General features: G+C 33.2%; 1 protein-coding gene across 1 annotated transcript; it reads left to right on the forward strand.

Annotated features, from left to right (window-relative positions):
* The first annotated feature begins 6,260 nt into the window (after positions 1-6,260).
* Positions 6,261-10,744, forward strand: LOC135631500 (10 kDa chaperonin, mitochondrial-like). Its single transcript, XM_065139233.1, has 3 exons — positions 6,261-6,418; positions 9,721-9,860; positions 10,433-10,744. Exons 1-3 carry the CDS (start codon positions 6,314-6,316, stop codon positions 10,479-10,481), a joined length of 294 nt encoding a protein of 97 aa, XP_064995305.1. The 5' UTR covers positions 6,261-6,313; the 3' UTR covers positions 10,482-10,744.
* The last annotated feature ends 13,104 nt before the right edge of the window (positions 10,745-23,848 follow it).

Raw genomic sequence — 23,848 nt, forward strand, 5'->3', positions numbered from 1 at the left:
TTTATATATATATATATATACATATATGTATATGTATATATATATATATATTATGTATATATATGTGTGTATATATACACACACATATATATTTATATATGTATATATATATACATATATATATATATGTATATATATATACATATATATATATACATATATATATATATATACATATATGTATATATATATATATACATATACATATATGTATATATATATACATATACATACATACATATATGTATATGTATATATATATATATGTATATATATATATGTATATATATATACATATATATATATATGTATATATATATACATATATAAATATATATGTGTGTGTATATATACACACATATATATACATAATATATATATATATACATATATGTATATGTATATATGTATGTATATGTATATATATATACATATATGTATATGTATATATATATATATATACATATATGTATATATATATATGTATGTATATGTATATATATATATATATATATATATGTATATATATATATATGTATGTATATGTGTATATATATATACACATATACATACATATATATATACATATACATATATATTTATATATATATATTTATACTATACTATACATATATATATATACATATATATATATACATATATGTATATATATATATACACATATATATATATATATGTATATATATATATATACATATATATATATATATATTCATGTATATATATATATAATTTTGATAAATATAATTTTTTTCCTTGAACTAGTTCACATTGTCGCTATCATCCTCTGTTTCTACCGTGTTTGTCTTCCTCTCCTCTGTTCATGCTGCAAACCCCACCGATAGCCTCCCCTTTTTGCCTCTGCTGCTCTCTCGCATTCTCCCTTCTTATCCTCCTTTCTTTATGATCTTAAATCCAACCTTGAGGATAATCCCTTTGTCATGTCCTCTTCCCATCTATAGATATTTTTTATTGCTCTCTCAGAATAATTCCTTGTTGCTTCCTGCATTATTACATTTGTCACCCCTCTCTCCCCATAGCTCAACAATAACTACTTTATACATGAATATCGTTATTTTTGTTTTCAGGGTCATACAGAGAACTTGTCAAATTCAATTATAAATATCGAACCTATAATAAGATGGTGTAGGTAAAATGAACAATATATATAGTCCCATAAATTCATTAATTGATCACATTATCAAGATCCGAGATTCAATAATCTCTTATTTTTTGATAATAATAACTAATTGATGATGGAGTAGGCTTCCCATGACTATATGTTATCTTATAAGTACGATGAACTTGAATTTAAAATAACAACCTTATAGTGCTAGACTTGAATTTAAGTTGAAATAATTTGATCATAAATTCTAGTGAGTTGCAATAGTATTCAATGCAAAAATCAAATGTATAATTTTAGTCAAAAAGTATTAAAGGGCATCATTATAAGTTAATAATATCATAACATATTTTTTTTCTATTCAACATCAAAAGGTATAATAAATTTATAAAAAGCCCAACACTAAACATTATATCAAATCTAATTATAATAAGGTATAATAAACTACCTATCATGCCTATTATAAGTCTTTTAATCAAAATATTCTTTTTCATTGTTCACATCTAATTTAGTGTAGATGCTCATTGGTGTGTTGATAATTTTAACATTGTTTATAAAAAAATATTTTAATAAAACAAGAGTACTTGGTTTAGCTAATGAAAATCTCACCATTTAGTTACCTAATTTGTAATCCAAAAAATATTAATTTACCCATTAAACTCATTTCAAATTCTTAGCTTATATTCTTAATAAATGATTTATATAAAAATTCATTAATAGAACAAAAAATAATATCATTAACATAAATTTGAATGGTATGAAATTTATTTTTGAAATATCTAATAAATAATGTGATATCAATCCTACCTTTTGAAAAATTATTTTAAATAAATAAAGAGCTAAGTATCTCATACTAAGCCTTGAAGGCTTGCTTCAATCCAAAAAGAGTCTTAAATAATTTGTAAATATAGTTTTAAAAAAAGGTTATTTTCAAATCTAGGTCGTTGCTTAATATAAACTTCTTTGAAAATAAAGCTATCAAGAAAATGACTTTTGACGTCTATTTGAAATAATTTAAAATATTTAAAAGATACATAGGGAAAGAGTATCCTTATAGTTTCAAGTCTAATCATAGAAGTGAATAATCATAGGAGTGAATATTTCTTCATAGTCTATACCTTCTTCTTGATTGAAACATTTTACTACTAATCTAACGTTATTTTGAACTATGACATTTTGTTCATCTTGCTTATTCCTAAGACTCTATTTAGTATTAATTATAAGATGATCATTAGGTCTAAGAACCAATGTCTAAATTTTTTTTTTCATATTGATTTAGCTTTTCATGCATTACCGAGATCCATGAGTTATCTTTAAGTGCATCATCAATATATTTAAGCTTAATTTAAGATAAAAAATAATATTTATATAAATATTTTTTAATGAAAAATGAGTTTGAACATCCTTTGATGTATATTCAATAATTAGCTTATTAGAATATGCATCTATATACTCCCATTTCTTAGGTAAAATTCTTTGAAAGTAGATATATCTAAGTTACTTTGGAGAGTCAAATCCTCATTCAAATTCAATTTATCAAATTCAAAATTATTATCAAAATTATTTTTCTTAATTTCAAGAGATTAAAAAAAATAACATAAATTGATTGTTCAATAACTAAAGATCTCTTATTGAAAACTTAATAAGCCTTACAAATGAAGGAATATCCAAGAAAAATACTTTTATCATATTTTACATCAAAAATTTTTAAGGTATCCTTATCATTTAAAATAGCATATTTATAATAAAAAATTTTAAAATACTAGATATTTGGTCTTTTATTGTTCTATAATTCATAAAAAAATTTAGATAAATAAGATATTATAGGAACCTCATGACATACCATATTGTATTAATGGATTTGGCTCAAAAGTATTTGGGTAAGTTATGTTTATTAAGCATGGTCCTTGTCAACTCTTGTAAGTTATTATTCTTTCTCTCAATAACTCTAATTTATTGTATATCCATTTAAATCATAAAATTTTAAAAATCATGATTTTTAAATTCACCACATGATCACTTTAAACAGAAAAAAAATCATAAAATCTTTTTTCATTTTAAACTTGCTTATAAAACTTAGTAAAATATTTGAAAGAGTTATTTTTATGTTAAAAAAATATCCAAGTATATCTACTATAGTCATAAATAATTATAAAAATATATTTACTACCTCCTAGACTTATAATATGAATAAATCTAAATAAATTCATATGAATAAGTTATAATGTTCTAGAGGTACTTATTTAGCTTTTGAATTTGAGGCTACTTCTTATATGTTTTTATAATTGGCATACATCATAAATTTTATCTTTAACAAATTTGATTTTAAATATTCTTTTTATAAGTTCTTTAGTTTTAATTTATAAAATTAATTTTATACTAGCATATCCTGATCTCTTAGGCCAAAGCCATGTATCATAATTTAAAATCAAAAAATAAATTATATTATAAAAATCATCAAGATAACTAGTATAAACATTATTACTTCTTAAGACTCACAAATTTATTCATACTTGGTATTTGTATAATGCTAGCATGAAATTTAAATTTAACATTATATCCCTTATCATAAAGTTGGTTGATGCATATTAAGTTGTGTTTCAAGTCATCAACCAAAAGCAAATCTTCAATTAAGAAATTTGATTTATTATCAATATTTTCAATGCTAATGAATTTTCTTTTGTTGTTGTATCTAAAGATAATATATCATCAACTAAGACGAGTGAGTTTTAAGAAGTTTGTTGGATCTTCGGTTATATGCCTTAAATATCTACTATCAAGATATCATCTTTTACTCATAGCTCTTATTTGAAAATATACCTACAAAAAAAAATGATTTACTTTAGGTATTCAACTTTAAATCCTTTATGGTTAGATATAATTTTCTTGTTTTTTGACATTAAATCACGTATGATTTTTTAAAATTAATTTAAGATGACTATACTTTTTAAAAGAGCATGTGTAAACATAATAAATAACCTTTTCACAAATATTGTATTTAACTTTCTGATATGTATGAGTATATAATATAGGTCTTTTTACAAATTTGATTGACTTTTAATAAGTGATACTACTTACGAAGCCAATGTATTTTTTTCTTATTATATAATCTTATTTAGCAAGAATCAAATCAAGTGACTTATTGTTTTCATATTTAAGTGATTCTATTACATCGTTATAATTAATAGACTCTTCTAAGTAATGTTCTAGTTTTTTATTCATAGTATATAAGTATTCTTTGTATTTTTAAAAGCATGAAATTCTAATAATTTTTTAAATAACCTATTTTTAAGTTATAGATTCTAAATCTTCATATTTAGTACAAGAAGTATTAGATGTTAACATATAGTTATCATATTTATTTTTTAATACATCAAATTCATTAGTGAGTGAGATATGATCTCTATTTAGCAAATTATATTTTTCACTATTTTTTTAAATTTATCATATAAATCATGAAATACGTTAAGTAATTCATCACATGATAAAAAAATTTTAGAGAGTCAAATACCTTATCGTTGAAAGTCATTAAGATATCATTTATCACTTTTTCTTTATTGATATGTTTTTTTTACTTTTGACTCACATGATTCATTGTATATTGCTTTAAGTACTTTTTTTTTTTTTTTATGTTGACTATTTCTTTTTCAATTGTGGATACTCAAAAAATTGTCCCGACTTTTTACACTTATAGTATATAACTATATCTTTCTTGAGCTTATTTTTATTCTTACTTTCTCCTTTTGCTAGATTTGTCTTATTTTTTCTCATGAATATTTTGAATCTTTTTAGAAAAAATGTCATGTCTTCATCATTATTACTCGAGCTTTCTCTTAACTAATCTTCTTTGGATTTAAGAGCAATATCCTTTTTTGTCTTTAAAAGATTATTTTCTTCTTTATCATGTTCTTTACATATCATTTCATAAGTCATTAAAAATTTTTTAAATTCTTCGAGAAAAATATTTTTCAAGTCTTTAGCTTCTTGGATTGTCATTATATTTGGATCCTAACTTTTAGAGAGAAACCTTAAGATCTTTCTCACTAATTCAAAATTAGTATAATTTTTACTAAGAACTTTTAATACATTGACAACAACCATAAAATGGGTGTACACATCATTAATAGATTCACTTGATTTTATTTTAAATAATTCATAATTATGAACCAAAAGATTAATTTTAGATTATTTTACTCCATTTGTACTTTTATGAGTGACTTCAAGTATATGTTATATATCATATGCAGTGTTATAAGTAGAAACTTGATTAAACTTATTTTAATCTAAAGTATAAAATAAAATAATATTAAGAACATAAAATAAAATATAACTTTGTTATCACGAGAAATAAATTAATAAATGACTTGGAAGATATAATGTTAAAAACACCCCGAAGATGAAGTATTAAAGATATAATATTACAAGCACCTATTCCAAATAGTGTTGAAAGAGTCTAGAAAATGCATCTTTTAGGTAGTGTTCTGGTTTTAAAAGAAAAAGCTAGAAAAATGTATATTCTAGGTAATATCTTCCTCTTGGAATGGATAGGGCCCGCGGAGCTTATTACCTACATTAGGTCGTAAGAGAGGTGTCGGAGGTGCGACGATTGGTGTTCAATGAGGTTGGCGATAATGACCAAGAGAGTGTTAGCAATGGCTTAGAGAGTGGTGGCTTGGACAAGGTTACGACCGACGAGGGAAAAATTGATCACAACTTAGAAAGCAATAATATAAACGAGACCGTAGACGATGACCAATAGTGGAGAAAGACAACACGGGCGGGTTTATAGAGAAAAGAAAAAATAAAAGGATTATAAATAATAAATTATTATTTTATTAATTATTTAAGTGAATGTGAATATTAAAAAATGTGAACAGTGAAAGGTGCTCAAAGTAGCCCTGATTCTCTCCCAACTTATTTCCGGCACGGATAGGATCGTGTTCTCGAACCTTCCCAGCTGTTCTAAAACCCGACGCTTCCGGGTTATCAGACTTGCACTTTTGTCCTTATCAAAATGCAGTCATGGGATAACAAATGCGTAATTTTCAATCATCCAATGGGGGTATTTCAGGTATTTTGGAAGCCAACAAACGCTTCTTAAACCCTACCCTACTCGACTTCGTGCGGCATTGGAAGCGCGGTTTCCTCTTCTGCTTCTGGGAGCCATCCATGGCAAGGCGTTTGATTCCTTCCCTCAACCGCGTTCTCGTGGAGAAAATAATCCCTCCTTCGAAGACCAGTGCCGGCATCCTACTCCCGGAGAAAACCACCAAGGTATATAAAAATTAGCCTCTTTTGCTGTATGGGATCGCTTCTTCTCCGCTAATGGCGTGTATCCAAAGGCTCTTTGCTAGTGAAATCTACTCGCCGTGGTGTGAGTATTGGCTTGGTTTATCATATGAATAAGTGGATCGATTAATTGTGGTGGAATGATGAATGATCTGGTCTTGTGACAGATTAATCAGTTGCGTCTAATAGGTTTATGTTACTTGTGATTCTTGAGTGAGTCCAATCAGCTTTTTTAACTCTTTTTCATAGCCGGTGAGCAAGCAGCAAATTTTATCTTTTATACTGCAGATATCAATATTTAAGAAAGACCTTAAAGGACCGATGGATTACACTTGGGGTTTTTGTCTATATGATCATTGGACTGGAGAGTGAGGCAATAAAATAGAAGAAATAGAGATCTTACACCATTTCACGAGTAGAATAATTGGTGATGAGCAGAAACGGGAAAATGGAGGGAAGTAAAGATTTAAGTAGCAAGAGATAAGAAGAGTGAGAGCCTTCTTCCAGCTTAAAAACTTATTTCTCAGCAATGAAAAATTTAAGACTCGTTACTCCAGTACTGAGTCAGCAAGAATCCTTTTGAAATACTTTATGATCCGATATTTCTTTATGGTACGACTTTCAATGAGGAAATAAAACTATCTTCTGATATGGTTACCTTCTTCCTCCCTGTATACATTATTGAAGCTGCCTAAATTAGATTTGTTTGATTTTGATCATGGCTGGTCTATCGCTTCTTATGTTAGTTGAACTCTTCAGATTTCTTGATGGAACCCAATTTCCTACAGAAGACTATGCAAATTTATTGCATTTTTTTTTTTTTTGTGTTTGTCCCATTTGTGCTATATGGTTGATTTTTTCTGCTTCATCATCTGACTTCATCCTTATTATTCATCTAATCAACCAAGCTAGATCAATTCCTTGTTGGTATGTGTGGGATCATTTGCATATGCATCATACTTTCTACTATTAGTCATCAAGGGAGTTACTTTGGCCATATATATTTGTCAGAATAGTTAAACGTTATCAACAAAAAAAAGCCTCAAATTTATGTTTCCTCAAATGCCTTGTTTTCTTATTGTGTTTGTTTTCATATACATTATTGCTTTCTTGTTCAAAATGGATTCATTTTTATTTTAAGAGCTTATTTTGTCAGATAAAATGATCTTTTGTTACTTTCTGAATGTGAAAAACTTGTTTGAGGTCAAATTTGGCTTTACGAATGTCATGCAATATTTGCAATTTCATTTTGCAAGATTTCTTATTTATTGTTTACCATGCTTCACCTTGTTGTTTGGTTCCTGTTTCTGCAGTGTGAATTCCTATTATTTTCTGGGAATTTTTTTCTCTCTGTCTTCTAATCAATTATTTATTTTCTTTTTGCTTCTCTCTTCTTTGCTTTGCCTTATTTTACCATTCTGTTTGACTCAACCTTCTTTATATTACAATATGTATCCCCTTGCATGTTGCAAACTGTATTTCTCGTGCATGAGAAAAGACCATTGGTTCTCAGTACATCTGTGGTTGTGTCAACTGGTAATGAAGTAGAGCTGATGCATTAATTTTCTGTGATGATGTTCTAATCTGATAAATAAACAAGGAAGATGTTAAATTTTCAATCTTCAAACATGTTTTGTGCAAATTTTATCTACATGTTTCATTTGGCATGTTACACTTTGAATGCTTTTCTTTTGAGCAAGAACAGAAACTTACTGTTTCCTTCTTTTGGCAATGATGATAATAATAATCTAAAATAATTGTAGAACACTAAGTTTTTATCAAATGTGAAAAAAGAATAAAAACTCTTTTACTTTGCTAGTATGAGGTGTTAACTATTTTGGTCCTATGACCATCTATTAAGGATAGACTTAAAAATGGTTGCCATGCCCATGTTGTATTTAGTGATTTAAAAAAGCTAGGCGTTAAAAGGTGCTAATGTTCCGAAACACCCGAGGCGCGCGAGCGAAGAAAGGCACTAAAATATAAAAATATATAATATAATTAATAAATATAATTATTTAAATAAATAAAGATTAATATTATTAAAATCGAAATAATGTATTATTATTCTAATAAAAAAATACTATTAATAGTATACTCTTAACAGTATATGCTAGTATACAGTAACAGTATACTGTTTACAATATACTGAGTCAAGTGTGAGAAAAGAAGAGATTGAGGCTACTGACTGAGAGTAGCGGCAAGTAGCGACAATGGCAGCGGTGGCAGAGAGCAGCGACAGCGGCACCGACAACAGAAAGAAAATGTCGACGGCAAGAGTCAAGTTAGGGTTGGGGAAGTCGCGAGGGGCGACAGAGAGAGGTTGATATCGATGCTTTAGTTGGTTTGATTGAACCAACTAATGCAAATGCGATCGAATTAGACCTAACACACTGGTTCGATCACCTGATTTAACCTAGGCGCTCGCTCGAAGCGCCCGAGCTCGGGTGAACGCCTAGGCGACGCCTCTTTGAAGCGTGTTGCCTGGATAGTAAATGAGGCGCTCAGGCCTCACCTCGCCTCGCCTGAGTGCCTAGGTGAGCACCTTTTGAAATCATTGGCTGTACTTTGACAGTCACCAGATAATTGTACAGCTGTCGTGTAGTTCAAATTTGCATTATCTACATTTATTTGTGCTAATGTATTTGCAAACTCAAATAATCTGGATAAGGCTTTGAGACATGTCAAATATTGGCAATATATGTGTAAACTAAATTTTCTATTTCTTTATTTTTGTATATATGGTTCATGTTTTTTTGTGATTGTTGCTAGTTATTTGGATGATTTTTCTCATAAGTTTTATTTGTTGGTGACTATTAATTGTTTGTATTGTATAAAGTGTATAACCATACCTACATATGAAAATAAGCATATAACAATTATTACCATATCTATGCCATACTATGTCTGCATATTAGGATCATGTCATTTCTTTATCCCATATCCTTGTCCATGCTAAATAGGTGGCCATGTAAATTACCGCCAAGGAGAATCACTGACACTTAAGTTTGTTATTTTGGTTGGGATTGAATGGGATGCTGATGTACTTTCCTTGTTATGTAGGGGTCTTAGGTTGATATGCTTTGATACTGTTGCATATATTTGTGGACCTTGAACATCATATAAATAGATCAATTTCATGTTTCTCTAGCATATGATGATTTTCACTCATTGAACTATTTCCATCAGATAAGCCTTTGATAGAAAATATTTGTGGGACATTTTCTGTGTCTTTTTTGCTTAAGTATTGAGTTATCACTTATCTTTGTGTGTAATTTTATTTGTAGTTGAACTCTGGAAAGGTCATAGCCATAGGTCCTGGTGCACGTGATAGGGATGGAAAACTTATTCCTGTCTGTGTGAGTGAAGGGGATACTGTTCTGCTACCAGAGTATGGTGGCACTGAGGTGAAGCTTGGAGAAAAAGAGTATGTTTAAGTCTCTCTCTCTCTCTCTCTCTCTCTCTGCCTTTCTAAATTTAAATTCGTAAAATAAAATTTTAAAACAAATGTGAAAGTATAGGAATATTTCTGAAGTTCATGCTACTGCTCAACATAGGAATATTGTAATTTGTGGATGTTGGCATGTTTTTTCATCATTCTACCAGATATGACCAATGATCAGATCGACTCTTAGATAAATGCCATGACCACAAGGAGGGATCTACTTCCTGGCATACACAGGGTTTAAGTGTTCACGTCAATTTTTTGGATGCCCAAACATTCACTTGAAATAGATATTTCTGTGATGTTTATGCATGTGGGTTTCTCAGTGATGCCTATGCATGCATCTATTATCATGAATCTATCTTTGTTAAACAAAAAAGTATAATCATTGACTTGGTAAAGCTTATAGCGACCCTTGCTATTTGGGACTTTATAATTCACTGATGGTAGTGAGATTTGGCAAAAAGCAACTTTGTTTTGTATCATTAGCTGAACACAAAAGCAGAGATGTTCATGTTCTTGATGCTGATATTTCTGGCTTGGTTGTGGATCAGGTATCTCCTCTACAGAGATGATGACATACTTGGGACCCTTTGTGACTGATCTCCACTGTGTCAATTAATATCGGCTTGATTTGTGTTATTACTGAGGTAATATAATTCAAGTTGCTCGGTTGTAGTCCTTCTGTCTTGTTATCATTTTGTGACAGCTTGGTGGATCAAACCAGAAACTACAGAAATAAACATCTTACTTTCTCTTGAAAAATTAAATAGGATGTCAACATCCAGTGCATCTGCAAGTTTTAGATTCTCTCAACGATGATGATGAAATCATTGAATGAAATCTTCCGACTAGTGTTGTGATCATTTTATCTTGGTGCTTTCTGTGTTGGATATGTGATTTCTAGCTATATATACATGCAATCTCTGTTGAACATTCTGTGATCCTAAGAAAGTTCGTTTCTCTTGAATGGGACGTCATGATGAAGAATAAGTTCATAATGTGTGGATTCCATGCAAACAATTTGTTTTGTTTTGTTTTTTTTGGTTCTGAATAGATACATCAGCAGATGGTGTTTACCCTACTTGCAAATTTTGCTACCATAAGGCAAAGAATTTGCAAAATATATATTTTCCCCTTGCTTCACAAATAAAAGAAAATATTCGAAATACTCTTATTGGAGCTAGTAAGCCAAATCTTACTGATTCCATTTGGATAATGAAATTATCTCCATTATCTCTGATGTTAGGATAATTCAGCACTCTCCAGTGGAGTAATTTATGATCACAGATTTTATTTGGTTTTGCACGTCCCACTTGCTCCGCTTTTAGTTGGTTTAATGTGCTAATTTGGTTCGCTCTGATACGAATAGTTACTCTCTTTTCAGTAATATGTGGTGCTTTTTCTCTTTGTAAAAATAGGAAACAATTATGGTAGGATGGCTTAATAGGCATGGCAATGAGATACGATCATGGCTTAATAGGCATGACAATTATAGGTGGTGACCTACTTTGAGGCTGGAGGAGGGAAAAAGGCAGGTTCTTTTTTCTAATTCAGTGAGAGTAAAACTTAATTTTGAGAAGAACATTTCATTGAAAACCAAAATGCTCGGTTGATTCAATCTTTTTTATTATTAATATTCCTTTATTATCCGATCTTAAATAAAACAATCATCCAAGGGTCATTTTTTTTTATTTTTCTCGATTTGATCAACAAAGATCAATGGAATTTTGATTTTCATGCACCTATTAATCAAGAATAAATTGTTAGAAAATTTAAGATCAAAATATGCTTTTAAACCATCAAACATAAGGAAATTAATGCGGAAACAAAAAATGTGTATCTTTAGGTATTATTGTTAAAAATTTCAGCGATGATTTCTTTTTTTCGGCACTTCTCAGTTAAAACTTAGAGAGAGATAGAGCGGACTAAAAATCTCATTTATATAAATGTTCTCTTATCGATAACGTTTATTATTATCAACTTCATAACATTCAATAATTAATTCTAACTTTTGAATCATAACGAAAAAAATTTAATGATAATAAATAAAAAATTAATAATAATAATTAATAAAAAATTAAAATATTAAATTAATAATAATGGATGAGGAACTTATGAGAATGGTTACATTCTCTCACTTGGTCCATACATTTAATTTACTAATTTGAATGAATCTTATCGAACAACTTTTATAAAACAAATATATGAATCATAACGATAAGTTCTTTGAGAGCGAGTATTATCATCATCTATCACGATGTATTTAGTTTCTTAAAAATTAATCTTAATGTGATAATATTACTTAATGAATAAACCTTATATTTTTTCAAATTAATATACACATGAATGAGAAAATATCACAATATATAAGAGTTTCAATATAATTACAAAGTAGAATCAAGTCTCATTTTCTCTATATGATTCTTGAATTTCAGAGGTGGTAAATCTTTAGTCAAAGAATTAACAATCATCAATTTAGTGCGAATATGGTTAATGATCATTTTATTTTCTTTTATGTATTTTTTTATGGTTAAATACTTAATGTCGATGTGTTTACTTCGACTTTCAATTTTATTATTTTTAACCATAAAGATAGCGGTTGAATCGTAGTAGAAAATTTTTAATGACCTAGAAATAGAATCCATGATTCTAAGCCCATAAATGAAACTCTTAAGCTATACATCATATGAAGTAACCTTAAAGAGACAAATCAGCTTCCATGGTAGAAGTAGCAGTCAAGGTCTACTGGACACTTCTCCCAAAAATAGCTCCACCAGTCATCATAAAAATGTATCTTAATATTGATTTACGAGAATCAACATAGTTGACGAAGTTTGAATCTAAATAGCTAATCACATCCAGATTATTTGTATGTCTATACATAAGCATATAATCTTTGGTTTCTTGAAGATACCTCATCACTTTCTTTACAACTCTCTAGTAGTTTATACTTGGATTACTTTGATATCGACCTAGCATCTCCATAACAAATGCAATATTAGGTCTACTACAGGCCTGGGCATACATAAGGCTTTCTATGACAAAAGCATATAGAATGTTTTTAATTGATTCCCTCCCGAGGTTGCTCTTTGGGCATTAGTTCAAATTGAACCTATCACCTTTCATAATAGGAGCAACATTTGGTAAACAATATTTCATCCGAAATCTTTCTAAAAACTTATTGATATAGGTTTCTTGTGATAAACTTAAATACCTTGAGGTCTATCTCTATGGATATTAATGCCAATGACATAAAATGCTTTACCCATATCTTTCATATCAAAGTTTTTAGAAAGGAATTATTTCACCTCATGTAGCAAACCCTTATCGTTGGTTGCAAGCAAAATATCATCTACGTATAAAACAAGAAAATATATTTTACTCCCACCGATCTTCTAGTATATACATTGATCCATAGAATTTTCAACAAATCCAAACAAAGAAATCACTCCATAGAATTTAAAATACCATTGGCGGGAGGCTTGTTTTAAACTGTATATAGATTTCTTAAACTTATAAACTAAGTGTTCACCAACACTAGAGGAGAAACCTTCAAGTTGTTTCATATAAATCTCCTCATCTAGATCTTAAGCATACAAACTAAGTGTTCATCAATACTAGAGGAGAAACCTTTAGGTTGTTTCATATAAACCTCCTCTTCTAGATCTCCATTAAGAAATGTAATTTTTCATCCATTTGTTGTAACTGAAGGTCAAAATAAGCAACCAATGCTAACATGATACGAAGAGAATCTTTTTTAGATACCAAAGAAAACATCTCCGTATAATCGATTTCCTCTTTTTGAGTAAATCCTTTTACAATAAGTCTTGCCTTGTATCTCTCTTTCTTGGTCTTAAAGACCCATTTGCAGCCAATAGCCTTTGCTTCAACTCTACAAGATTCCTAACTCTATTGCTGTTCATGAAATTCATCTCCTCTTTCATAGCATCATGCCACAAATATGACTATTTGCAACTCATAGCCTATGAAAAGGTTTTAGGACCATTTTCAACTCCAATATTATAGCCAGATTCTCATAGATATATAACACAATCATTATGAATTAATGATATTTTATTTCTGGTAGATCTTCTTAATGTTGTACTAATGTTTCCTTGAGGAATTTGTGGTTCAACTAATTGTTCAGGAGCTTGTTGTAATTCCTGAATTGCTTGATCTATTAGAATACCATCAACAACTTGTGGAATCTCAATGATTGGTTGTTTAACACTAGTTTGTACATGAGAAGTGCTATGAACTATAACCAATCTATCATTCGATATGGAAGGTTGAGATTCTATATGATCATGTACAGAAACTATGTTCCTGAAATGATTGATCCCATTGATCATGTCATCCTCAAGATGTTGAATCTCGGATTTTGATGATGAAATCAATTGATAAGTTTGTGATATAATATGCATTTTGAGTGACGTAGGACTAGCATCGATCATGGAAAGACAATTTGATTAAAGTAGGAAGAATCAATGTTGAGTCGAAGTGGAATATGTTAGAAGATTGAACGTCGAGCTTAAGGATCGATCGATGTGTTAGCAGAAGGCTTTGTGCCATGAGTCTGAGTATCGAGCCAAGAAGATCGGATATTGCGCCAAGGAGATCGGGTGTTGCGGGAAGACAACATGCTGATTGGGCAATATGTCGAAGGAGAGGACGATGTACTGAAGGGTTGAACGAAGTGTCGGATGAACCAATGATATGTTGGACATGTGATTAATGCTTTATAATAATTGTCTAGATCGAAGTAGTTTTAGTTCTAATAGGGTTGGTTTAGAAATTACGGGCCAATTGGGCCTGAATTGGGATTGTTCTGGGTCAAGTGAAAGGCCCATTCAGTGACCTATAGTTGGCTCAAGCGATGGCACCACTAGACTGGGCGGTGGTACCACCCAGACACAGTCTCCTTGTGTCAGGCGGTCGTACTACTAGACTGTGCGGTGGTACTACCTAGATACAGTCTCCTAGATTGTGTCAAGCGGTGGTACTACTAGTCTGGGTAGTGGTACCGCCTAATGTTAATGCTGTAGGCAGTAGTACCACCCAGCACAGACGGTGGTACCACCAGGACCCGGGAACCTAGTAATAAGACCTTTTTTAGCTTCATTTTTGAAGTTATTTGGGGTCTATAAATATCCCAGTCTTTCCTACTTGGGGAAGCAAGAAATTGAGCAGAAAGAGGCTATGATTATGAGATAAAAGTGTTGAAAAGTTGAATTCTCTCCTCCTTGAGCGTAGAGGTTATTTTAAGGGAGGTGTGTGAGGGTTACCTTGAGGGGTGTAAAGGTTATCTCCTAAACTTATGAAAAAGAGAAAAGAGTTGTAAGAGGGTAGTTGGTCTTCGCCCATTGAAGGAAGGTCGTTAGTGAATGTCGATGGCCTCAACGGAGGGGGAATCAGAAGTCGACGTAGGTCATAACAACTGAACCACTATATGTTAGGGTAATAAGCATAGTGAGAGTAAGAAATCAGATTGCAATATAAATGAACAAGTAGAGAAAGGGAGGTACACCAATTTTATATTAGTTCAGTCGTCGTGACCTACATTCACTCCTGATTCCTCCTCCGTTGAGGCCACCGGCGTCCATTATCGGTCTTTCTTCAATGGATGAAGACCAACTACCCTCTTACAACACTTTCTCTTTTTCACAGGTTTAGGAGATAACCTTTACATGTCACTCTTTTACAAGTAGTCCTTCACACACCTCTTTTAGGACTAACTCTAAGCACTAGGAGGAGAGAACTCACAGTTTTGACAAAGTTTACTTAGTTTTTTTTCTCAAGAATTCTTACTCTTTTCTTGTTGCCCAAGTGGGGGTATTTATAGGCCCCAAATGGTTTCAAAAATGGAGCCAAAAATATAAATTTTCGGGTCTTCCAAGTACGGGCTATCACAGACAAACTTCTAAATAGGATGTTTGATGTAATGCTTATGTATGTCCGTGATATTTGGTATGTTCATACTTTGCCTAGCATGTAGAGGGACAGCCAAAGGCTTAATAGTCCCATTTTAGTTGGGTTTGGTGGCCGCTTTAGGCTTGTAAATAAAGGTTGTGTCATGTTGACACTTGTGAGAGATTTTCGATCTGTAGTGGACCATTTGGACCCTTTGTTGTGCAACTGTTCATAGCTTGTAAAGTCTGTTTGTAATTTGCATTGGCTATGAAGTGTTTCTTGGAATGTTCACTTGTGGATCCCGTGTGAGTCATTCTTTCTAACCCGTTTTCTCTTTCGTAGGTCTTAAGGGACCATGGGAGGCTTCGGAGAGACTGACCTTTGCGGATGGACACGCAAGGGTGCCGCACGACTTAGGCAAAACCAGATAAGTCCGTGACAGGGCTGTACCATCGCCTACAGCCTAACACTGGGTGGTACCACCACCCAGTCTAGCGGTACCAATGCTTGACACACTATCACTAGGCGGTACCACCGCCTGATAACCTCGAAGATCGAGTTTTTTGAGTTTTCCAACTCACAAGCGGTTCCATCGCTTATTCTGATGGTGCCATTGCCTGACCCAACTTTTGGGTCACTGAATGACCCTTCCAATGAGCCCAAATCAATCCTAATTAAGGCCTAATTGACCTATAATTGAGTTAGCATGATTACATCAAAAGCTAACTCAATTAGCCCCCTAAACTACTTTGATCTTAGACAAATGATTATAAAGCATGAATCCTTTGTCCGGCATGTCATTGGTTCATCTAGCGCTTCGTCCGATCCTTCGGTACTTCGTCTTCTCCTTCGACGTAGTGCCCAATCAACATGTTGACTCCCACAACTTTCGATCTCCTTGATGCAATGTCCGATTCTTTGACCCAATGCTTGAATTCACGGCACGAAGCCTTCTGTCGACATGTCGATTTGTCGACACGTCGATTGATCCTCCAGTCCTACATCTAATCTTCTGACATGTTCACTTCAGCCTAACGTTGATTTTTTCTAATTTAATTATCTCTTCATAATCGAAGCTAATCCTACATCACTCAAAACGCAGATTAGATCATAAACTCTATCAATTAGTTTCTGTTGGGAAAAACCTATTAAAGCGGAATATTCTTTTCCCTCTTTGTGTATCAAAATGGGTTCCTCATCAAAATACCAACTTGATATCCAAATGTAAATATAAACCAGCACAGCAAAAACAATAGAACAAAAATCAACCACACAGTGAGACCAAATCTTTTTAACGTGGAAAACTCAATGTGGGAAAAATCACGGGACCGTAGTCCACCTCAAACTTCCACTATCAATAATAATGATAACAGGTTTACAATAGGTCTTCTCTAGAATAACTAGAGGATCAGAATAACATCAAGAACATAGATCTTGGCTTTAGCATATCATCATATAGGATGGATCTCCTTAAAAGAGAATTCTAGGTCTCACAAAGTAGATATTGCAGGGAAGTACCTTAGAGAGGGTAAACTGCAGATCAACATCGTTAGGATTGTAGAGTTTGCTGCAAGGATTCTCCACATAAAATTTGGGTCGAAACTGACAACGTTTAGCCATCGATCGTCAAGCAGAAAACTTAGAAACCTAATCTTTCTCTTTCTATTTCTCTCTTCTCTTTCCTCTACACGTCGCCGCACGCTGCTCGCGTTCACCGTGCACTCTCTTGCATGCTGCACTGCACACACTTCACCAAACCTTATTTCTCTTGATTTCTTTGATTTGGGCTCATGGCCCAAATTTGTCCAAGCCCATATATAGGCTGGACCCAATAATTCTCCCCCTCCAACTCATATGGTGGGCTGTACGAAGCCCGCTCTTCGCCTACATGCTTCAAGCTTCTCCTTAGGCAAAGACTTTGTCAACATATCTGATCCATTCTCATTAGTATGCACTTTTTCCAACTGTAATTCTTTCATCTCAAGCACATCACGAATCCAGTGATATCTCACATCAATATGCTTGGATCTAGAATGGTATGTTGAATTCTTGGAGAGGTGAATGACACTCTGACTGTCACAGTAAACAGTATATCCTTCCTGTTTCAAGCCCAATTCCTGTAGAAACTTTTTCATCCATAAAGCTTCCTTGCAGGCTTCAGTAATTGCTATATATTCTGCTTCTGTGGTTGATAGAGCAACACACTTCTGTAACTTAGACTGCAAAGAGACTGCTCCTCCTGCAAATGTCATCAAGAATCCCGAAGTGGACTTCCTGGAATCAGTATCACCTGCCATGTCTGCATCTGTGTAACCTTCTAACACAGGTTCATCATTACCAAAACATAAACATAACATGGAAGTACCTCTTAGATATCTTAATATCCATTTCACTGCTGCCCAATGTTCCTTTCTAGGATTTGAGAGAAATCGGCTGACAACTCCAACTGCATAAGCTATATTTGGCCTAGTAGAAACCATAGCATACATCAAACTGCCTACTGCAGATGAGTAAGACACTCTAGACATTTCTTCTTTTTCTTTCTCACATGTAGGACATTGTTTCGAACTAAGCTTGAAATGACCTGCAAGTGGGGAACAAACTGCTTTGGCTTTACTCATGTTGAATCTTTCGAGAACCTTTTCAATGTAAGTCTCCTGAGATAACCAAATCTTCCTTTTCTTCCTATCACGAAGAATCTTCATACCAAGTATTTGTTTCACCGATCCCAAGTCTTTCATGGCAAAAGACTTACTTAGCTCTCTTTTAAGCTTTTCAATTTTTCCAACATCATGGCCAACAATCAGCATATCATCAACATATAGCAGTAAAATAATAAAATCATCATCTGAAAATTTCTTCATAAACACACAATGATCAGATGTGGTTATATCATATCCTTGTCTCATCATAAAGGAATCAAACTTCTTATACCACTGTCTAGGTGCCTATTTGAGTCCATATAAGCTTTTCTTAAGCTTACATACCATATTTTCTTTTCCCTTGACTTTGAAACTTTCTGGTTGCTCCATGTAAATTTCTTCTTCTAAGTCACCATGAAGAAATGCTGTTTTTACATCAAGTTGCTCAACTTCGAAATTCAAGCGGGCAGCCAAACCAAAAACAACTCGGATAGAGGACATTTTCACATTTTGAGAAAATATTTCTTCAAAGTCAATGCCTTTCTTCTGACTGAATCCTTTCACAACTAGTCGTGCCTTGTATCTTTGTTGTGAGCTATTGCTTTCAGTCTTCAATTTGTAAACCCACTTATTTTTGAGAGCTTTCTTCTCTTTAGGCAATTTTACCAAGTCATAAGTGTGGTTCTAAAGTAAAGATCTCATCTCTTCTTGCATAGCTTTAACCCACTCATTCTTATTCTCATGTAGAATAGCTTCTTGGTAAGTTTCTGGCTCTCCCCCGTCAGTAAGCATAACATACTCATGTGGAGGATATCTGGTAGATGGTTGTCGCTCTCTAGTGGATCTTCTCAATGGAATCTCAACTGGTGGTGGAGGTGCCTGTTCAGTTGGTTCAGCATCATCAACTGTAGGTGTATCATCACTTACATTCTCACCATGATCTTCTTGTTCATCTCCCCCATGATCATCATGAACTACAGGTGAAGGAACTTGACGCACACTCCAAGGAATATAAATAGAGGTTTCTGGCTTCTCAATATTATCACCATCATCAAACAATTGATCTTCAAGAAACACAACATCTCTGCTTCTAATAATCTTCTTGTTCACTGGATCCCATAATCTGTACCCAAACTTTTCATGACCATATCCCAAGAAGATACATGCTTTTGCTTTATTATCAAGCTTGGACCTCTCATCTTTGGGAATATGAACAAATGCTTTACACCCAAAGACTCTCAAATGATTATAAGATATATCTTTTCCTCTCCATACTCTCTCTAGAACATCACCTTGCAGAGGAACTGATGGAGAAAGATTTATCAGGTCAACTGTAGTTCTCATTGCCTCCCCCCAAAATGACTTTGGTAACTTGGCGTGGGAAAGCATACACCTAATCCTTTCTTCAATGGTTCTATTCATCCTTTCTGCCACACCGTTCTGTTGAGGAGTTTTAGGAACTGTTTTCTCAAGTCTGATACCATGGAACCTGCAATAATTCTCAAAAGGACCCTTGTACTCGCCACCATTATCTGATCGAATACATTTTAGTTTTCTGCCCGTTTTTCTTTCAACACTAACATGAAACTCCTTGAAAACATCGAGTACCTGGTCTTTAGATTTCAAAGCGAAAGCCCACACTTTTCTAGAATGGTCATCAATAAAAGTAACAAAATAAAGAGCACCTCCAAGAGTTCTAGTTTGCATAGTACAAACATCAGTATGAACTAAATCAATAACATCTGATCTTCTAGATGATGGATATGTCTGAAATGCAACTCTATGTGTTTTTCCAACTAAGCAATGATCACAAAATTTAAGAGATGTACCTTGCAACTCTGGTAAGAACTGCTTTCTAGCAAGAGTTTGAAGTCCCTTCTCGCTGATATGTCCAAGCCTCTTATGCTAAAGATCTATACTTTCACCTTTTTGAATTGCATTAATCTCTCATTTATGTAGCTTAGCTTCCATGACATAAAAAGATTTAATCTTCTTTCCTTTTGCCATAATTAGAGAACCTTTAGTGAGTTTCCATTTACTTTCACCAAAATAGTGTGCAAAGCCCTCATCATCAAGTCTGCCTGTAGATATCAAGTTAAGACGACTATCTGGAACATGCCTTACATCTTTTTGTATCAATTTACTCCCAATATTGGTCTCCAAGCAAATATCTCAAATACCCACAATCTTAGATGTACCACTATTTCCCATTCTAACATTACCAAAGTCACCAGCAGTGTAAGATCTAAAGAAATCACCATGAGAAATAACATGAAATGAAGCACCAGAGTCAATTACCCAGTTATTGTCCTGAGCTACAAAACTGACACAACTATAATCACAAACAATAGTGATATTACCTTCACCAGCAACTGTATTGGTCTCTTTTTCATTTTTCTTCATTTCATTCTGTTCTCGCTTCCAAAACCTACACTCTTTCTTCATGTGACCTAGCCTGTTACAGTGAAAACATTTGATATCTCTTCAAGACTTGGATCTTCCTTTATATCCATGTGGATTTCTGCTATGACTTCTTCCACGTCTTTCTCGTTTTTCAGTAACAAATGCCCAGAAGAAGATTCACCCTATTCTTTTCTTTTGGCATCTTCATTTAGCAAACTGTCTTTAACGATATCTATAGTTAGAGTCCCCTCTAGCGTGGAGTTGCAAATAGTCACCACATACGTTTCCCAACTTTCTGGTAAAGAGCTGAGAAGTAATAATCCCTGCATCTCATCATCTATATTCATTTTCATAGCAACCAACTTGTTTGCAAGACTTTAAAATAGGCTTATGTGCTCAACAATGTTACCACCATCTTTATACTTCAAATTTACAAGCCTTCTGAGGAGAGAAATTCTATTTCCTACTGTCTTCTTCGCAAAGAGGTTTTCTAACCTTTGCCAAACAATATCAGCTCTGGTTTCATCAGAAATATGCTTATGCAAGTTTATATCCATCTATCTTCTAATATAGGCAATAGCTTTTCTATGTTGAACTTCCCATTCTTCATCGTCCATAGTAGAAGATTTATCTTAAACCTTGATAGGCTTACACAAATCTTTGCAATAGAGCAAATCTTCCATCAGACGCCTCAAAGTGGAATAATTTGATGAGTTCAATTTAAACATACCATTTCAATCACACAAGAAAAACTAGCACCAAACAACCTAACGCTCTTATACCACTTGTTGGGAAAAACTTGTTAAAGCGGAATATTCTTCTCCCTCTTTGTGTATCAAAATGGGTTCCTCATCAAAATACCAACTTGGTATCCAAATGTAAATATCAACCAGCACAGCATAAACAATAGAGCAAAAATCAACCACACAGTGAGACCAAATCTTTTTAACGTGGAAAACCCAATGTGGGAAAAACCACGGGACCGTAGTCCACCTCAAACTTCCACTATCAATAATAATGATAATAGGTTTACGGTAGGTCTTCTCTAGAATAATTAGAGGATCAGAATAACATCAAGAACATAGATCTTAGCTCTAGCATATCATCATATAGGATGGATCTCCTTAAAAGAGAATTCTAGGTCTCATAAAGTGGATATCACAGGAAAGTACCTTAGAGAGGGTAAACTGCAGATCAACACCATTAGGATTGTAGAGTTTGCTGAAAGGATTCTCCACATAAAATTTGGGCCAAAACTGACAATGTTTAGCCACCGATTGTCAAGTAGAAAACTCAGAAACCTAATCTTTCTCTCTCTATTTCTCTCTCCCCTTTCCTCTGCACGCCGCCACGCTGCACGTGTTCACTGTGCACTCTCTTACACACTGCACTGCACACACTTCACCAAACCCTATCTCTCTTGATTTCTTTGATTTGGGCTCATGGCCCAAATTTGTCCAAGCCCACATATGGGCTGGACCCAACAATTCTCCCTCTCCAGCTCATATGGTGGGCTATACCAAGCCCGCTCTTCGCCTACATGCTTTAAGCTTCTCCTGAGGCAAAGACTTTGTCAACATATCTGATCCATTCTCATAAGTATGCACTTTTTCCAATTGTAATTCTTTCATCTCAAGCACATCACGAATCCAGTGATATCTCACATCAATATGCTTGGATCTAGAATGGTATGTTGAATTCTTGGAGAGGTGAATGACACTCTGACTATCACAGTAAATAGTATATCCTTCCTGTTTCAAGCCCAATTCTTGTAGAAACTTTTTCATCCATAAAGCTTCCTTGCAGGCTTCAGTAATTGCTATATATTCTGCTTCTGTGGTTGATAGAGCAACACACTTTTGTAACTTAGACTACAAAGAGATTGCACCTCCTGCAAATGTCATCAAGAATCCCGAAGTGAACTTCTTGGAATCAGTATCACCTGCCATGTCTGCATCTGTGTATCCTTCTAACACAGGTTCATCATTACCAAAACATAAACATAACATGGAAGTACCTCTTAGATATCTTAATATCCATTTCACTGCTGCCCAATGTTCCTTTCTAGGATTTGAGAGAAATCGGCTGACAACTCCAACTGCATAAGCTATATTTGGCCTAGTAGAAACCATAGCATACATCAAACTGCCTACTGCAGATGAGTAAGGCACTCTGGACATTTTTTCTTTTTCTTTCTCACTTGTAGGACATTGTTTCGAACTAAGCTTTAAATGACCTGCAAGTGGGGAACAAACTACTTTGGCTTTACTCATGTTGAATCTTTCGAGAACCTTTTCAATGTAAGTCTCCTGAGATAACCAAATCTTCCTTTTCTTCCTATCACGAAGAATCTTCATACCAAGTATTTGTTTCACCGATCCCAAGTCTTTCATGGCAAAAGACTTACTTAGCTCTCTTTTAAGCTTTTCAATTTTTCCAACATCATGGCCAACAATCAGCATATCATCAACATATAGCAGTAAAATAATAAAATCATCATATGAAAATTCCTTCATAAACACACAATGATCAGATGTGGTTCTATCATACTCTTGGCTCATCATAAAGGAATCAAACTTCTTATACCTTTGTCAAGGTGCCTGTTTGAGTCCATAAAAGCTTTTCTTAAGCTTACATACCAGATTTTCTTTTCCCTTGACTTTGAAACCTTCTGGTTGCTCCATATAAATTTCTTCTTCTAAGTCACCATGAAGAAATGCTGTTTTTACATTAAGTTGCTCAACTTCTAAATTCAAGCGGGCAGCCAAACCAAGAACAACTCGGATAGAAGACATTTTTACAACTGAAGAAAATATTTCTTCAAAGTTAATACCTTTCTTCTGACTGAATCCTTTCACAACTAGTCGTGCCTTGTATCTTTGTTGTGAGCTATTGCTTTCAGTCTTCATTTTGTAAACCCACTTATTTTTGAAAGCTTTCTTCTCTTTAGGCAATTTTACCAAGTCATAAGTGTGGTTCTCAAGTAAGGATCTCATCTCTTCTTGCATAGCT

Source organism: Musa acuminata, chromosome BXJ3-2, assembly GCF_036884655.1.
Source record: "Musa acuminata AAA Group cultivar baxijiao chromosome BXJ3-2, Cavendish_Baxijiao_AAA, whole genome shotgun sequence".
Lineage (NCBI taxonomy): Eukaryota > Viridiplantae > Streptophyta > Magnoliopsida > Zingiberales > Musaceae > Musa > Musa acuminata.